Source organism: Guillardia theta, assembly GCF_000315625.1.
Source record: "Guillardia theta CCMP2712 unplaced genomic scaffold GUITHscaffold_47, whole genome shotgun sequence".
Taxonomy (NCBI): domain Eukaryota; class Cryptophyceae; order Pyrenomonadales; family Geminigeraceae; genus Guillardia; species Guillardia theta.
Genome location: NW_005434627.1, coordinates 240,868 through 257,562, shown reverse-complemented (window position 1 = coordinate 257,562; position 16,695 = coordinate 240,868). Strand labels below are relative to the sequence as shown.

At 54.0% G+C, this 16,695-nt stretch overlaps 5 protein-coding genes across 5 annotated transcripts; 2 read left to right on the top strand and 3 right to left on the bottom strand.

Moving 5' to 3' along the window:
• Positions 1–3,240: 3,240 nt before the first annotated feature.
• On the bottom strand, positions 3,241–5,788 carry GUITHDRAFT_163893 (hypothetical protein; the record flags this gene model as incomplete). Its single annotated transcript, XM_005830209.1, has 22 exons — positions 5,761–5,788; positions 5,653–5,709; positions 5,551–5,605; positions 5,453–5,499; positions 5,318–5,372; positions 5,232–5,266; positions 5,130–5,181; positions 5,033–5,074; positions 4,936–4,984; positions 4,827–4,884; positions 4,735–4,773; positions 4,642–4,672; positions 4,509–4,552; positions 4,406–4,456; positions 4,306–4,351; positions 4,205–4,254; positions 4,092–4,160; positions 3,887–3,953; positions 3,780–3,838; positions 3,656–3,723; positions 3,411–3,465; positions 3,241–3,327 (listed from the first exon to the last, which is right to left on the bottom strand). Exons 2-22 carry the CDS (start codon positions 5,692–5,694, stop codon positions 3,241–3,243), a joined length of 1,101 nt encoding a protein of 366 aa, XP_005830266.1. The 5' UTR covers positions 5,695–5,709; positions 5,761–5,788.
• Positions 5,789–8,027: 2,239 nt separating this feature from the next.
• Positions 8,028–9,474, top strand: GUITHDRAFT_110700 (hypothetical protein; the record flags this gene model as incomplete). Its single annotated transcript, XM_005830208.1, has 4 exons — positions 8,028–8,394; positions 8,482–8,573; positions 8,628–8,656; positions 9,036–9,474. 4 exons carry the CDS (start codon positions 8,028–8,030, stop codon positions 9,472–9,474), a joined length of 927 nt encoding a protein of 308 aa, XP_005830265.1.
• A 73-nt stretch (positions 9,475–9,547) lies between these two features.
• On the bottom strand, positions 9,548–11,110 carry GUITHDRAFT_140599 (hypothetical protein; the record flags this gene model as incomplete). The annotated part of the gene is made up of 8 exons (XM_005830207.1): positions 9,548–9,573; positions 9,594–9,669; positions 9,720–9,743; positions 9,813–9,873; positions 9,929–10,034; positions 10,063–10,270; positions 10,485–10,892; positions 10,970–11,110. The coding sequence occupies 8 exons, from the start codon at positions 11,108–11,110 to the stop codon at positions 9,548–9,550; spliced, it is 1,050 nt and encodes a 349-aa protein (XP_005830264.1).
• A 1,563-nt stretch (positions 11,111–12,673) lies between these two features.
• On the top strand, positions 12,674–13,536 carry CPEA10 (phycoerythrin alpha subunit 10). The gene is made up of 2 exons (XM_005830206.1): positions 12,674–12,768; positions 12,973–13,536. The coding sequence occupies exons 1-2, from the start codon at positions 12,685–12,687 to the stop codon at positions 13,432–13,434; spliced, it is 546 nt and encodes a 181-aa protein (XP_005830263.1). The 5' UTR covers positions 12,674–12,684; the 3' UTR covers positions 13,435–13,536.
• A 715-nt stretch (positions 13,537–14,251) lies between these two features.
• On the bottom strand, positions 14,252–14,757 carry CPEA17 (phycoerythrin alpha subunit). Its single transcript, XM_005830293.1, has one exon. The coding sequence runs from the start codon at positions 14,751–14,753 to the stop codon at positions 14,394–14,396; it is 360 nt and encodes a 119-aa protein (XP_005830350.1). The 5' UTR covers positions 14,754–14,757; the 3' UTR covers positions 14,252–14,393.
• Positions 14,758–16,695: the final 1,938 nt, after the last annotated feature.

Genomic DNA, 16,695 nt, shown 5'->3' with positions numbered 1-16,695 from the left:
CCCTCCCTCCCTCCCTCCCTCCCTCCCTCCCTCCCTCCCTCCCTCCCTCCCTCCTCCTCCCTCCTTCCCTCCCTCCTCCTCCCTCCCTCCCTCCTCCTCCCTCCCTCCCTCCTTTTCTTGCTCGTCCTTCCTCCTCCTCACTTGTCGATGGTCAGGATGCGGTCCAACACCAACACTCCTCAAGACCCCGTGCGGTCAGGGCAGGAACTTTCACCATGTCAGCTGCTGCCGCTTGTGACGCCATGGTGACGTCAGCCTGCAGTCGTCACGAGGAGCGTGCGGATGGCAACAACGCCCAACCACATCTCGCTAGTCGAGAGCCTTCAGGCCGAGCGATCGAACATGCAGGCACCCGATCCCTCGGACCCTCTGGTGGCCAGTGACGTGTTGAGCTGCAGAAGCTGAGCCATGCGCTAGAGAGCATGCAGATGGAGCTGCATGAGCAGGTGAGATCGATCGATGTCCAACTCAGCTGGACAGCTCTGCGATGACACGAGATTTCAACGTGCTGAATCTGTTTACCCCGCAGCGCCGTCGCGCTTTCGAAGCAGAAGAAAGACTGGCAGGTAAGGGAAAGTCGAGGGCCGGTGAAAGAAAAGGAAGAAGTCGGTCGGTAGACATCTGAGAACAAGTAGAATAAGGAGGAGCAGGAGCAGGAGGGGGAGGGGGAGGAGCAGGAGCAGGAGCAGGAGCAGGAGCAGGAGGAGCTGCTGCTGCTGCTGCAGGGTTGACATTCTCAACGCAGACATCTGTCTCGGACAATCTCTCGCTCGTCGTTCTCCTGTCCTCTGGTTGAAGTCTTGGCCCTCTTGGCTCCTCCTCCTCGCCCTCTCCCCGCATCCCTCCTTGGTAAAGAACCCCGTCTCCTCCACCCTCCTTCCTCTCTGTGACCTTTCTCCCCTCCCTCCCATCCCCTCCCCTCCCTGTCCCCTGCGCTGTTTCTCTCCCTTCTCCCTCTCTCCCTCTTCCCCCTTTCTCCATGGGCCCGTCCCTCCTTGCTTGCACTTCTCCTTCCTGCTCTTCTCCTCTTATGACTCATTCTGCAGCTGCCCTCAGCTACTGTCACCAGGGCAGGTAGTCAGATCCTCCCCTCCCCCCTCCTTGCTCTCTCCTTCTCTTCTCGTCTCCTCTTCTCCTCTCCTCGCCTCTTCTTCTCTTCTCCTCTCCTTCTCTTCTCCTCTTCTCTTCTCCTCTCTTCACTCAAAGCGTCATTTTCTCTCTCATCTTCTCGCTTCTCGTTTTTCGCCCTCAGATCTCATCGACGGTGTCACGTTTTACACTCTCGAAGTTTCACATCCGTGCGACAAGCGGTGAGCATTGGGGGAGCAGCAGGCGCAGTGGCAGAAGGGCAAGGAGCAGAGGAGCAGGAGCAGGAGCAGGAGCAGGAGCAGGAGCAGGAGCAGGAGCAGAGGAGCAGGAGCAGGAGCAGGAGCAGGAGCAGGAGCATGTTCTTGTCTTGATCGGTTCATGGCAGCCTTTCATGGAGCATGATGAAGCGATTCAAACACTTCTGCTCCCTCCACGAGGTCAGGCGCCTGTCCCAACCTTCTCTGCTGAACATATTGCAGAATCTGCTCCAGGAGCTTCCAGCTTACCGATCGTCCCCTCCTCCTCCAGCTCGTCTCTTGTACGCCGACCGACGGATCCTCATCGCAGGAAGCGACAGGAAGAGCTTGAGCCGCCGAAGGGAAGAGCATGAGAGTTTCTTCTGCTCGCTCCTCATCCTGTTTGCTTGCAGGATCTCATCCAAGACTTTCTCACCGCCGTCATGAGGATCGTTGAGGTGCTTGGTGAGACAATCTTTCTCTCCTCTCCTCTCCTCTCCTCTCCTCTCCTCTCCTCTCCTCTCCTCTCCTCTCCTCTCCTCTCCTCTCCTCTCCTCTCCTCTCCTCTCCCCTCCTCTCCCCTCCGCTCCCCTCCTCTGCTCTGCTCTGCTCTGCTCTCCTCTCCCTCCTTCCCATCATCTCCTCTCCCTCCTTCCCATCATCTCCTCTCCCTCCTTCCCATCATCTCTCCTTCACGATTGACGTCGCTCTACAGGCAGCGAATCTCTCGCGAGCTTTCTCGCCCTCGAGGTTCCTCCTCCTCCTCCTCCTCATCCTCCTCTTCCTCCTCCTGTCGCTGAGCAGTAGCTGCAGGAGAAGATGATCGACCTCAATGTCTGCGCGTCTGTCAGGCGCCAAACTTCATCCAGCCTTCCTTCCTCCACTCGGGGAGGTTGAGACCTTTCTCCCCCCCCTCCCCCTCCCCCTCGTCCTCTCTCCTCCGCTCCTCCTCCTCGTCTTTCTCTATCTTCTTCACTCCTTCCTTCCTCACATCTGATGACAGAGGATGGCAAGTTAGCGAGGCTCACCTACTCCGTTGCTCCTCTCCTCGACGAGGTGGGTGACTTCTTGACCTCCCTGCCCTCTCATGCCATGGCAGGAGAGGAGTTCAGATCAAGCTCCTCCCTCTCGTCCCCAAGAGCAGGAGGGAGAGGAGGAGGATGAGATCGAGCCTGTGCGAGAGGAGCAGATCACGACAGACGTAGGAGGAAGAGGAGGTGCCAAAGAGTCGATTGCTGGCCTCACGTCACCCCTCGCTCGCATTAGGGTGAGAAAGGAGGGGGAAGGGACGAGGAGGGGAGGGGAGAGGAGAGGAGGAGGGGAGGGGAGTGGAGAGGAGGAGGGGAGGGGAGAGGAGGGGAGGGGAGGGGAGACGAGAGGAGACGTGGGGAGGGAGACGAGAGGAGGAGGGGAGACGAGAGGAGGGGAGGGAAGTACTGAGGACTTGCTTTCTACAGCTAAGTGGAAGAATCCCGCTCAAGGACATCACATCCATGAGAGAGCAAGCGGCAAGGTTGGTTGCTGTTGTGTGTGGAATGAATGCAGAGGTGATGATGATGATGATGATGATGATGATGATAATTATGTTGCGGTTGTTGTTGTTGATGATGATAACAATTATGATCGAGATGATAATTATGATGGAGATGCTGCTGCTAATGATGGCGGGAGGACAAGAGCTGCGGCAGAGTGACTGTGACTGTATGACATGGTGACTATGGCCGACATCCAGGAATCTCTTCGCTGAGAGCTGAAGCTTTAGCTGCAAGAAATGACGATTATTCATGTTGAAATCTTACACTGTCGTAACAAAAACAGATGATTGCGACATGTCATGTCTGCCAGCGCCATTGCAAAACGAATGGCAGAGACTCTTCTGCCTGCTCAAATGGGGCGCAACAAACATGGGAGAGAATCAATGCTTAAAGTACACAACGAGAGCGGTGATGTCATCGACGACCTGGAAACAGTTTGAGAACACCGACAAGTTCGACACTTGACACTATCGCAGCAGCAGCAGCAGCAGGATCGCGAACAAGCAACGAGGATAGACGAGAAGATGAACGCCTGCCTCAAGTTCCTCACCTCTTCTTCTGCCTTCCAGCAGCGCAGAGAGCGACTGCACAACTCGGAGGCAGCTCTGAAGACAATCTCACATCAAACAGTGCTCCAGGGCTTATCGTGAACGAAGAGCCACGGAAATAAGAGGAATAGTAGTAGCAGTATGACGGAGGAGAGAGAGCAGCGCAGAAGGGACGGCAGGGCAGGGCAGGGCAGGGCAGGGCAGGGCAGGGCAGGGAAGCACAAAAGGTGAAGATAGACTTTCTCACTTCTCCGGGTTTCCTTGACATCCCTTGACGATCTCAACAACCTGCTCGTTCGACAGAAACTCCCACACCTGAAAGCTTGTGAGTGAAGCGACGGCGAGGATGGAGGGCAGGGGTTGAGGCTTACTCCATCAGAAGCAATGACCATGAACTTGTCCTTCTCTTCGATCTTGTACGTCATGATCTCTGAACGCCTCTGTCAGTCGCATGAAAGAAACGAGAACAACTTCTCGCCTGGGGTCGCTTGCACTCCCACACTCGATGCGATGTCGTCGCCGATGGATCTCGCCATGGCCAATCCCTAACGAGCATGAGCTATCCAACAAGAAGGGGGAGGAGAGCAGAGGCGAGGAACAAGCGGCATGGGGATCAAGGAGCAATCACAGAGGAGGGAGGCAGGAGAAGAGTCGCCGCGGAGGAGGGAGAGGGTGAGCCTCACAGGAAGCATCATGTTGGGCAACCAAACTCGGTGAGGGCCGATGGCATAACCATTCTCATCCATCAGGGGCTGCCACGCGATCAACGAGGAGGACGAGAGGAGAAGAAATCAACCTCGACCCTTCCTCCGCAGCTGATGATTCTACTTTTCTCATCGGGTCGGTCTGTAGCCCATACCATCACAGCCTGATATCTCTCAACGACTGCTATCAAACCTGGTTTCTGGTCGATAGAGAGTTCGGCAGCCAGATATTTTCCTCCCTGGAATGGTTGACGATCACAACAAACACGACCTCGACTGCAAGGCATTATAACCTTCTCATAGCCAATGATAGCTCTGGAGTCGCCAGAGTTTGCCATGACAATCTATTCCGACGTTCGATGAGAAGATCATTGCAATGGTCAACAGCAGGCATACTGTTCGAGATTTTGGATTCTTTCCTAAGATAAATCCTCCAACAGCTGACATCACGTACATGTCAGATGGGGATCGCAAGATTTCACAAGACAATTCAAAAATCATGCATCAAGAATATCATTGTAGTTATCACCTGTCGTTCCACTCAGACTGGAATCGATGGACTGCAGCATACAGCGAGTCAGGGGACGAAGCATGTTGCTTCAGTATGTGAGCTCGGATCGACCTTGTCGCTTTCCAGCTTGTTGTTAATCTTCTCAAAGGCCTGATAACATTTCACTCAGAACCCCTTTTCCTTTTCTCAGTAAGAACGAGCACCTGTATCAGAATTTTACCAACAAGGTCTTCATCTACATCGTTCTTTTGAGATTCTTGTCTGAACAAAACATGATCAATTTTGCTTGACAAAATCCATGAGATGTTTTACTTTAAGATTTCTTTGTCAATCAGCTTTGGCAGTTCCTTCTTCACATATCCTGGACACAAGGATCAATCGCACTTGTAAGAATTCAGTTTTCATCAACCAGATACAAAATGCCCGCTTGCTCCATGCCCATCAAATACACCTGACATTTGAATCATCAAGAGAGGACAAGCAACCAACCCATGCTCTTGTGATACCAAAGAAGGAGACTGAAGGGTCGCCAAACTCCATCATCGATATGAAGGCATCCTGGTATTCAGCATATGAGTCGAACTAATGCGGTGATAAACCTCACTTGCCTGATTGGTTTTCTTGATGCCATCAGGCTCGTATCCTTCCGAGAGCAACACAGTCACCAGCGGCATGAGAGCAACATGGAACAAACCAGCATTCGACATTGCAAAGTAGTTGATGAAGGCATTCGAGCCACGATCTAGCGTCTGCAAGATAGTTTGAGAATGAAAGCATCGCTGTCGTCGTGACTTGTTGTTTATGACTAATGGAGACTGTCAGCTCGTACCTGCCCGACAACTCCTTTCTCGGCTACGGGGAAGTTCTTCTTGTCACCTAGGTAGATCGCAGTGACGACAAGCTCATGCTAACTCGGAGCCAATGCACCTGCTACTGACAGCCGGCGATTGTTCTGCGAGTTGTCCTTATCTGCTGCTGCCGCCTGACCAAAATACTTCACTTCATTGAGATTCATCGACCAAGTGTCACCAAGGGCTTTGAAGATTTCCTCGATGATATCGCTCCGCCCATCACGTTTGAGAACCTCTGTACACTTGTTCAGGCCCACTAGATCGCAAACGAGACAACAAGAGGCACCTCGGCTAAGGTTGGCTTGCTACTACCAGTCCCTTGCCCCCTCGCCTTCTCTGCTCAACATCAGCTCGCTGACGACTGCCAGCAGATCTGACGCACCAGGCGTGATTCCTTTCTTGCTGGTCGAAATTGTTTCAGGTCTCAACTGATGCCTGCACCCGGAAGACGTGAGTTTGAACCATCGCCGTGCGCACTAGCGCGTTGCGTCTAGCTTGCTCGAAAAGATTTACACACGCCAGAGAATGGCTGAATCTACCAAGAAATTGCCCAATCTCGTCTCTCTGATCTGACGTGCGCTAAAACTTTATCCCTTATTTCAGGGTTATGGATGTCAGAGTTGTACTCTCATCCTCCTAATCTCCTGCTGTCATGCATTGTGTCATGCTCGCTACTGCCATTGATCAATGCTGATTCGTATCCTGTGGAATGGCATCCTTCTCCATTGCCCTCCTTCCTCTTGCCACATATCCTTTTGCAATGCGATATCCCGTGCTGCCCTCCCTCCCTCCCTCCCTCCTCCTCCTCCTCCGCTGCCTCCTGGAGTTCGCTGCATCCTCTGGGAGCCATAACCGCCGCTGTGATGTAAAAGATTTATAGGCGTAAAACTCTATATGTCTTCTTGCTACAGAATAAAACAATTGTAGTCAAGCCCTGCTAGCGGATTGGTACTGGGAGGGGGCGCAGCAGGTTGAAAAGACTCTTTTTCATAAAAAGATATCAAAATAGTTTTAAGAATAAAAAATGTTTTCAGGGAAATCTCCATACCAAGATCGTATCTACCCTTGACTTGGCGTGTAACTTCGGGGGTGGGGTATAGATGGACGGTCCAAGGACGGGGTGGTCAGAGGAAGAATGGGACTGCAGCCATGGGTGGTCAAATGGTTGCTGTAGAGGTCGCTGGGGGTAGTACAAGTACCTATCAGTCAAAAGCCAGAAAGGCCACGGGTGGTCCTGCCAGGAGGGGGAAGCTAATCATGGGGTAGGGTGGTCAAATAAAACTTGGATGAGTGTGACGAGGGTAGGGGTGGTAGGTGTGAATGTGGAAAGGGGGGTGCTAGTGGACCTGTTTGAAGAGGGTAGAGCAACCCCCTTTGCGGGGCGCTGAGGAAGAGGGGGGGTGGTATGATCGGAATAATTGTCGGTGGACACGAAAGTGAATAAGTAAAATACAAAAGTCATTGCAACGGGTGGGGTGGTGGAAAGAATATGGTGTGAAGGAGGGGTGGTGTGTCTGTGGGGCATGGAGGGGTAGTGGGTCAGGTCGGAATGACCGGGTTGGTTCCTGAATCTCTGAAAAGGCTGGTGGGGTACCGTAAAGCCATGACCATATATTCAGGGGTATTTCAAGGGGAATTCAGGGGTGGGGGTGTATCAAATTTCGTACACCCCTACTTGAAATTATTGGGAAGGAGGGGGGTGGGGTCATCTGGTGGTCGGCTTTTTTTAATGGGGAGTCGAGGCTGGTCTTTGCAGGGGGCACGGTCTATTTTACAAAGGATATTTTAAAAACAGTACTGTACTGAATGATTCTCCCCTACCAAGAAAGTTGCAAAAGGTACAAATAACTCATCACAGTAGTTCTCTTACAATATTGTATATGATCTTCTGAAAGTTATTGTATGAAGATTCGGTACATTTTGGGCTATCGGTACTGTTTTTTTGTACCAGAACCATCGTATTTGGTTCCATGGCTCGCATATCTACAACTGCCCACATTAAAAGTATTTTTGATTCCCCTACTCTGCACCCATCATTTGTATTTTACTCTTTTTAAAACCGTTACCGAAACAAATGACCGTTACTCGGCCCGGGCCCGTGAAGAAGGTCCGGGTCCGACCTGCGCCATCGGCGGCCGGGCTGGACTGAGAACCGGACCCCTTCCAGGCCCGGTAGAACCACCCGGTACTTGAACTTGATCGTCAGTCAAACTTTTTGTTTCGACAACCGGCGGACTCGGCAAGATCATGGCTGGGAGCGCGGGGCCGCCGGTGCTGAAGCTGCCCGCGGTGCTGGGCGAGCCGCTTTGACCTCCTCCTCCTCCTGCCGCTGTCCTGCTCCTCCTCCCCCTCCTCCTCCTCCCCCTCCTCCTCACTGGCTCTCTGTCCTCCGAGGCTCCTTTTCCACATTCCCCCCCCCCTCGTCATCTCCTCCTCCCGGACTCCTCCTCTCTTGCTCTCCCCCTGTTCAGAGACTCCCCTTTTCCTCCTCTCCTCTCCTCTCCTCTCCGTCTTCCGCTCCGTATCCTCTTGGTGAACTTGATCTCCACCAACATGTCAACACATTCCACGTCCATAGTGATAGATGGTAACAAGTCAAGGCACAAGCCCTTCCAGCCTTCAGTCTCGGACATGTCCTCGTATTCATATCCCTCCCAGCTCTTTCGCTTGAAGAAGCAGCGGTCCAGGGACGGCGGAAGCATAATGAGCCTAGTGAATTCTGACGACCAGTCAGAAGAGCATGTTATCCGGCTCAAGAGGAGGGACGTCTTGTTGCTGCGCAAGCTCGTGACTGAGGGGCTCCGCAAGGACGAACTGCCAGCATACCAGCCTCTGCAGATGCGCGGGACCTTTCACAGCATCCCGGCGCATTTCCTACCCTTCGTGCTGCTGCTCGTCGTCATCATCTTCTGGGGAGACGGTGAGGAGAGGGGGGAGAGACAGCGAGGAGAGGGAGGGAGGTTAGAAGCCTTATGATCGCCTTGCGCTGCTGACCTCGAAGATTCAGGAGTGAGGATGTATCTGTTCGCTGCCCTTCCCGGGTTGGCCTTCTGTGCGTACATGAGCTACTTCGTGTATCAAGAGCTCTCGAAGCCTCTGGTGAGCTTGTTTGCTATCTCTGCATGCTGAGAATGAGCTGTGGTCACGATTCAGGTCAAGGGACTGGACAAGGAGGGATCCATGTGAGGACTTCTCATTTGCTCCTCCTCCTCCTCCTCCTCCTCCTCCTCCTCCTCCGTCTCCTCCTCCTCCTCCTCCTCCTCCTCCTCCTCCTCCTCCTCCGTCTCCTCCTCCTTCTCCGCCGCCGCCTCCTCTGCTGCTGCTCCTCTTGCTCTCCCTCCTCTGCCTGCCTGCGGCTGCTCTTGCAACTGCTCCTCAGCCGCTCCTACTGCTTTGATTCTGCTATGCTTTATCCTCCTCTTCTTTCTCCTGCTGTCTCATCTATTCCTGGTGCTCCCTTTCATCTCCTGTTCATGAACGTGCTGCTCCTACCTATTCCCTTCCCTTGGATTTCTTTGCTGCGAATCATTATGTTCGGATTTTGATCATGTTGGTTCGCAGCGCGAGCGAGTTCTTTCAGAGGTTGGGATCGGCAGACGACTTTTCTCGCCTTCCCAGTCAGTACTCCTACCGCATCACAAGGACAACGTCGTGGGACAGGTTCACTGCTGTTCCTAGCGCAGCCATGCAGGCCATCCTGGAGGACCTGGAAGATGAAGACCTGGCTCGCTCGCCATCCACCAGCAGCGTGACGACAGCGACGTCGATGAACTACAAGGATTATGTACAGACGACGAGGGAGTTCAAGAAGAGACAGAGGGAGAAGGAGAGGGAGGAGAGGGAGAAGGAGAGGAGAGAGAGGGAGGAGAGGCAGGAACGAGAGAGAAAGGAGGAAGAGAAGGCTGAGCAGGCGAGGGTCAAGGAGGAGCCGAGGGGGCTGGCGAGGGCGAGAGCCAAGGAGGTAGACAAGATGAAGGAGATTAAAGAAGCACGGGAGTAGCTCATTAGGTTTTGGCTCTAGAGCTTTCACACTCCTGACCCTTATTCCTCCATCGGGATGAAAATCTCCGTCTTTAGCTGGGAGAGGACCTGCGCTGACCTGAGGCGCGCCCGAACGACCGGCGCGATCACGCACCTGCCCGACGATGGGCTCGTCCTTGACCTTCATGTTGAACTGCTGGGCAAGAGCTCGGACCTGAGGGTGAGAGTGAGTAGAGTCGCTGGCAAGGCTCTAGAGTTCCTCACCGCCTCCACCCGATCCTTCAGCTCCTGGGCACGACACATGTCAATATCTCATAGTCATGGCACAGGGGCGAGAAGGAGGGGGAGGGAGCTGACCTGATCGTTGGGCAGGGCGCCGACATAGGACACCACAGCGTACCTCGTTGGTGGGATGGTCCTGAAAGAGAAAGGTGAGGAGGAGGCGCCGGTGCAGGGGAGGTAGCGGGTCCCACCGGACGTAGATGTCGTTGTCCATGGGAATCGGATAGGATGGGGCAGAGGGAAGGATCAGGGATGCGGTGTTCTTCCCGTTGGCAGGGCTCTTCATCATGATCATTCCTGGGCCTCCTTCAGTCCCTCCCACCACCAGCAGCAGCAGCAGCAGCAGCAGCAGCCTCAACCACCATTACAACCATCTCCTCCTCCTCCTCCTCCTCCTCCTCCTCCTCCTCCACTTCACCGCTCATGCCAAGCCTGACAGATCGTCTTGTCCGGTTGTCGACGTTTCTTCCAGTCAGGTAGTTGGTGAGACGTGCAAACGAGAAGCTCATCCGGTCTCGCACCGTGTCGCCAGGCTGAAAAGATCTTGTCATCCCACCACCACCACCACCACCTCCTCCTCCACCACCACCACCTCCTCCTCCTCCTCTAGTCCAGGTCCATTTCAATCCTTTCCAACGAATCCATCCATTCACAATCATCATCATCATCATCATCATCTCCATCATCTCCATCATCACTGCCACCTCCACCATCACCATCTCCTCATCACTTGCACTGCGTTCTTACCGCATCCATCTCAGCCACTGACATTGCGTCATACTTTCGAACTTCCAGCGTCATCCCGTTCCCCGTCACCTGTCGCTCTAGCTCGAACTTGGGAACAGCCGCGCTGCTGATCATCGAAGGAGCGTACGCGAGGATTGGGCCAATTGTAAGCAGCACGACTATTCCCGAGATCACTGGCGCCACCCATTTGGGAACAACCCAGTAGCAGAAGGGGAAGGGATAGAGGGTGCAGAGGTTAACCAGCAAGAGGCTGAGGATCTTCGACACGCCCCACAGCACGAGCTTGATCAGCTGGTAGGAGATGTAAGAGCCGGCCAGGATGCCGGCCAGGCAGCCCAGGGTCGACAGCGAGCGCTCCTTGACTATCCTTGTGAAGAAGTTCCCCTCCTCCGCGCTCGGGGCCGTTCCCTGCCCCCCACTGGGTGACCCTGACATGCGCAGATCATGCCTGCTCTCCTCCAAGGACAGCCCTGCGCTGCTTGCACCTTGGAAGAAGGAGTACCCCTGAGGATTGGGAGCCTGTTGGGGGTGCGAAGGGTCCCGGGAGTGACGCCAACGAAGCAGGTAGCGAGCTCAGGGCTGAAAGCCAGCAGGAGCACGGGGATAAGGGTGAAGCTAGACTTCATATTTGGGTATGCAGGAGCTCCGCAATGAGATGTGAGGTTGCGAAGATTGCTGATCCGAGCGAAGGCTGTGCGCAACAAGAACAAGATTGAATTTGAGTGGGGACGAGGGAGGGGAAGCTGTTGTGGGGGTGTTGTGGGAGAGGAGGGGCGAAGAGGGAGAGGGGATGAAGAGGAGGGATTCAAGCTGAAGACAAGTAGAGAAGGTCGAGGGAAGACGGGAGGAGCGAGGAGAGAGGAGGAGAGAAGAGAGGAGACAAGAGAGGAGAGAAGAGAGGAGACAAGAGAGGAGAGGAGGAGAGAGGAAGAGAAAGAAGAGGTCTTAGTGAGGGGGGGGAGTGGGGGTTCCTCTGCCCGGCTCGTGCTAGCAGGAGCCGATGCGGGCAGGTCGCATGAAACGCAAGGAAAGATAGCAAACGTGAGGGTGGGGTCCCCTATTTCTCATTTCTACCCGTATATTTAATTACGAAATTACGGGTCATCAATATTTTTGGAGAAAAGGGGGTAGGGTGGTTTTCGCGGATTGTACGGCTGTAAAGGAGGAAGAAAAAGAAGAAAAAAAAAGACTCACTGAGGCAGAGCCCGGCCGGGCGGCCGCGGCGGCCCGTCCGATCGGACCGCCGGTCTCACTGAGTCACTTGCCGGCGGGCCCGGACCCGGCGTAGTGCGATCAGTGCGGCGGCGCGGCCCGGCGTCCGATCACCGGGGCCGCGGCGACTGCACTGCGGCAGTCACACGCCCCGGGCCGGGTTGCTGAACTTCGGAACGGTGAGAAGTTCGCACTGCAGTGTCTTTACTTCACCGTCGGCGGTGCCAGTGCCCTTTACTCAAAGGTAAGTTAAAGTGCCACTGGTATTGATTTTTAACTTAACTTTGAGTAAACGAGACTCGGTGGGGCCCGCGGTACATGTCGCCGAGTCCGCGGCCCGGCCCGGCCGCCACTCGTGACGGATGATCAAGTTCGGTCTTTCTGGCCTTTCGTTTTCTCCTTTAGCTGGACGACTATCGGCCGCCTGTTTTTAGTACTTGTTAACAAAAAAATCATTTATTAATATTTGTAGGGAATATTTATACTTACCTTTATCAAGTATACGATAAAATTTATTGACTGAAAACTCTTACTCTGCAGTTCTCCCCAAGAAACAATTTCGATCCTGTTATCTACCCCCACTACCCCCCCATTTCTACGTGTTGATGAGTGGTGGGTCACTCTAGCGGATCCTGACTGCAGAGGTGGGGTGATTGAAGAGGAGATATACGGTGGGGTTATCACCACCCGTACTTTTGACCCAAAAATCTGTTCCAAAAGGTGGGTACTTTCCCTGAGAATCTTGTAGAACAGGGTGGATAGCTTGCTCCTCGATCGAGTACCCCACCCATAGCCTGTGGATACCAGATCATTACAGGGGTACTAACACGACAAGTGGGCGATCTAATTGTCTGATGGGGTGGGTACCTTTGAGGGGTCAAAGTACCCCCATTTGGAACTCACAAATATAGGGTAGGGGTAGTAAACCCGTCAGACGGAGGGTCTTTTTCCAGGAGCTGCTCCTCCGCCTTTGTCCCACTCCCCCGCCATGCTCACCCGCGCTGCTGCTGTTGCTGCCGTCCTCGGATCCGCCGCCGCTTTCGCTCCGGCCCCTGTCGCTCCTCGCTCTGCGGTGAGATGAAACTCATGATGGGAACAGTCATTCGCTGTCGTTCGTGTTGTTGTGGGACAAGTTGTGATTGTACTGGTTTCTCGAGGCCGCTGACGGCAGGGGAACTTGAACTGTACCCATGAGAGGAAGTCTTGTTGTGTTGTTGTTCTGATGCAACGCCGATCATTACCCATTGTTGTGTATGTGAACTGATGATCGTTGCAGACTGGCCTCCGCATGGCTGCCGGATACAGCACCGCTAGCCCTTACTCCAGCAAGAACTCCAACATGGGTCCCGCCTTCGCTCCCGTGATCACCATCTTCGACAACCGTGGCTGCAAGGAGCACAAGAACAAGGAGTACAACGGCCCTAAGGCTGGTGATGAGAACGACGAGATGCTCGTCAAGGTCGCCAACCAGAAGATCCCCTTCCCCACTGACGATGTCGTCAACGAGTTCCGCCGCGAGAACCTCGCCATCCAGGGCAACCTTGACCTCAGAGCTCCCCAGATCACCATCTTCGATCACCGTGGATGCAGCCGTGCCCCCAAGGAGTACACCGGCAAGCGCGCTGGCACCTACGATGATGAGATGTTGGTGAAGATCGACTTCAAGGCGGCTGAGGTCAACAGCAAGCTTGCCCAGCAGGTCCTTGAGCAGACCATTGGTGTCTTGAAGGCCAAGTAAACAGCTCGCCATATTTGTTGAAAATATTTCTTTGTTCTAAAAAGCGTACGATGTGGATGTGTGGGTTTTTGACTTCAAAATAAAAAATAAATTAGCTTCGAACTTACAGTATTAATTTGCAATATGTCTGTATCTTGACCCCTTCAAATGAATGATGCATTATATCCTCTAGTTGACTCACGAATTTCACCATTGTGGATTACGTTGCGGACTGCAAATTTGTTTTAAAGGCTTCGATTCTCAGTGGTAGAATCGAGACAGTACAGGCTTCGATTCTCAGTGGTAGAATCGAGACAGTACAGGCTTCGATTCTCAGTACTAGAATCACAAAACACACAAGTGTCTTTCTTGAGTATCTCTGATGGAAACCTCATCCAAATTAAAAGAGAAAGCGCTCGTTTGTCGACCAAGGCTTGCCGAGATAGCTGTCTCTTGCCACAGGTTCGTGTCGGCACGAAAAGAACCTCTCGGAGATGATACACCTCCCGCGCGGGGCTCGGGCAATGCACATGTATTCACTACTGAGGTCAGCAAGGCAATGAGCGGAGTGCGTGTCGACGTTCAATACGATGTGAAGAGCAGGGGACTTTGGGCTGGTTTGGAGCCCTGTTTCAAACAAACCCACACGGACGTAACGTCTGCACTCACACTGCCAAGTCCAGCAGCAGGTGCGAGAGGTTAAGTTCAGTGAGGATCTCTAGATAGAAACATTCCTATGACGAGGCATCTTTTCTGTTAGTGCATGACTTGCCATGGGCGTCACCTTAACGTGCAGGTCAATTTTCAAAGCACATCCCACTCAGGTCAACTGTGGAAGCAGCAACGATAGGGCAAACTTCATTTCAAACTGTTACGCTGCTTCATCCCAGCTCACATCAACAAGGGTGTCAACCCTCTCCTGTCAAAACGGTCCCTGATGCCAGCAAGAGCCCAGCATGCGTCCTCTCCCCTCGCGCCGCTTACTTCTTGGCCTGAGCCTTCTTGGCTCCAGCGGGGGCCTGGCCGAAGGTTCCGAGGGTCTGCTGGAGGACCTTGTCGGCGAATCCAGCACTGAGAGGAACCTTCTTGTAGGCGACCTTAACGAGCATCTCGTCCTCAGGGCCGTTGGCCAGGGCGCCCTGGTACTCGGAATCAGCCTTTCCGCGCTTGCAGCCCCTGTGGTCGAAGACAGTGATGATGGGGGCGACTCCCCTGGGGCCCTCCATGTTCATGGAGATGGAGGAGGAGGAGGAGGATCGGAGGGAGGGGACGGAGAAGGGGGACGGGGCGAAGGCCGCGGCAGAGGCGACGAGCATGGCGGAGACGATCACACGGGACATGGCGTCACAATTCTGGAGGAGCCGCTTGGGGGTGGGGGTCATAAAACGTTTCTTCAGGGGTAGGGTATTTTCCAGGAATTTGGTGGGTAGGGGTGTATGTGATGGGTGGGGTATTTGATAAGAATTGAGATGAGGGGTACTTGGAGGGAAGTTGGAGGTAGGGTAGTGGGGCTAAGCGAGGGGTGGTAAATTACATTACTACGGGTGAAATTGAAGTCAACTGTAGGGGTATGGATACAGCCCAGGAAGTAGGGGTAGGAGCTGATTCAAATGGGGTGATTGATCCTCATGAGTACGTGAGGGTACTCCAAGTACCGGTTCTTTTGAGTCATTTTATGGTATGATGTACGGGTGTCAAAATTCTACAGTGGGTAGGATTGTGTGAATTGGGGTAGGGTTATATAATTCAGGGGGTAGTTATCTGACAGATGGGTGGGGTACAAGGGAGGGCATAGCGGGATGGTAGTGTAGCCAGCCGCAATGGCGGTGAGGGAGGGACGAGGTAGATGAGATGAGAACATGATGAAAAAGCCTGTGAGAATAGTTGGTTTCATATGAAATTTCTGTTTTCGAAGCGTCTTGGCAGCTGGTTTTTGACATGGATGGTTACTGAAAGGTGAAATTGTGCCTTGTTGTATTCTGCAATCGTGGATCTGTTGACAAAGACTGTTGGCGCTGGTCTATTTACGAGAGAATTCCATTTACAAGCATTCCAGGCTGATGAGTTAGTGGTGACGTCAGGATCGATGAGGAGACGAGGAGGTGCATTGATGACATTTCTGTACTTGGTCCTGTTCCTTTCCTTGGTCAAACGAGGAGCGGCCTCAAACGGCTGCATGTCCGCACGCAGACTAGCAGCAAGCAGCATGACAACGGAGAGGAGGAGCGGAGCACAGTGGAAAGAGCCGAACGTTCCTCCTGCTGCGTTCCTCCGTCCTGCAAATGTTGATCCCCTCAACCCCAGGGCAGCGAGCGGATATTGTCCCAGCGCGCAGCATCGTTTGACGACGAGGAGGAGGAGGACGAGGAGGCACACAAGGCTGTGGGGGATACACACAAGTCCACTCATGACTATCGAAGTTGATCGGGTGAGTGACATCAGCATGCCCCTGCCCCTGCCCCTGCCCCTGCCCCTGCCTCCTTGTCCATCGCTCTTCTCCTCCCTCCTCACATTGCCTTGCAGGTTCGAGCGGACACGAGAGGATGCGTCTCTTCCATCCATTTCAACAACGCCGGCGCATCTCTGATGCCCAAAGTTGTAGCTGACACATGTAAGACACTCTCTGCTGCTGCTGCTGCCACGTCCACCGCAGCCGCCGCCATGACCACCTCCTCCAGCCTCCCTCCGTCCTTCCCTCCCTACTCTTCCTCCTCCTCCTGCCTTTCCTCTTTCCTCCGTCTCCTTCCCCTTGTCCTGAACCTCCGTCCCCTCTCCAACCCCCTGGCTTCTTCCTTCTCCCCTCACTTTGGGCTTCAGATGTGGAGTATGTGCAACAAGAGGAGTTGGCGGGAGGCTACGAAGTTGCTGCAACAAGCGAGCCTTGCTCCCACTTCTACCTGCCCTGACAGCCAGGCAGGGGGCAATGAGCTCGAGGGGTTTTACGAGGCTGCCGCGCGGCTTCTGAGCTGTGGGAAGGACGAGGAAAGTGATGAGAGTGTCGGACCGGATGACTGACGGTCAGAGATGAGCAGGTGGCGTTTGTTGAGTCTGCTACGAGAGGGTACGATCCCCTCCTCCTCCTCCTCCTCCTCCTCCTCCTCCTCCTCCTCCTCCTCTTCCCTCTCCCTCTCCCTCTTCCACTCCCTCTCCCTCTCCCTCTCCCTCTCCCTCTCCCTCTCCCTCTCCCTCTCCCTCTCCCTCTCCCTCTCCCTCTCCCTCTCCCTCTCCCTCTCCCTCTCCCTTACGCCTCGTTAGCTGGGCATTAGCCCTTACGCCTCGTTA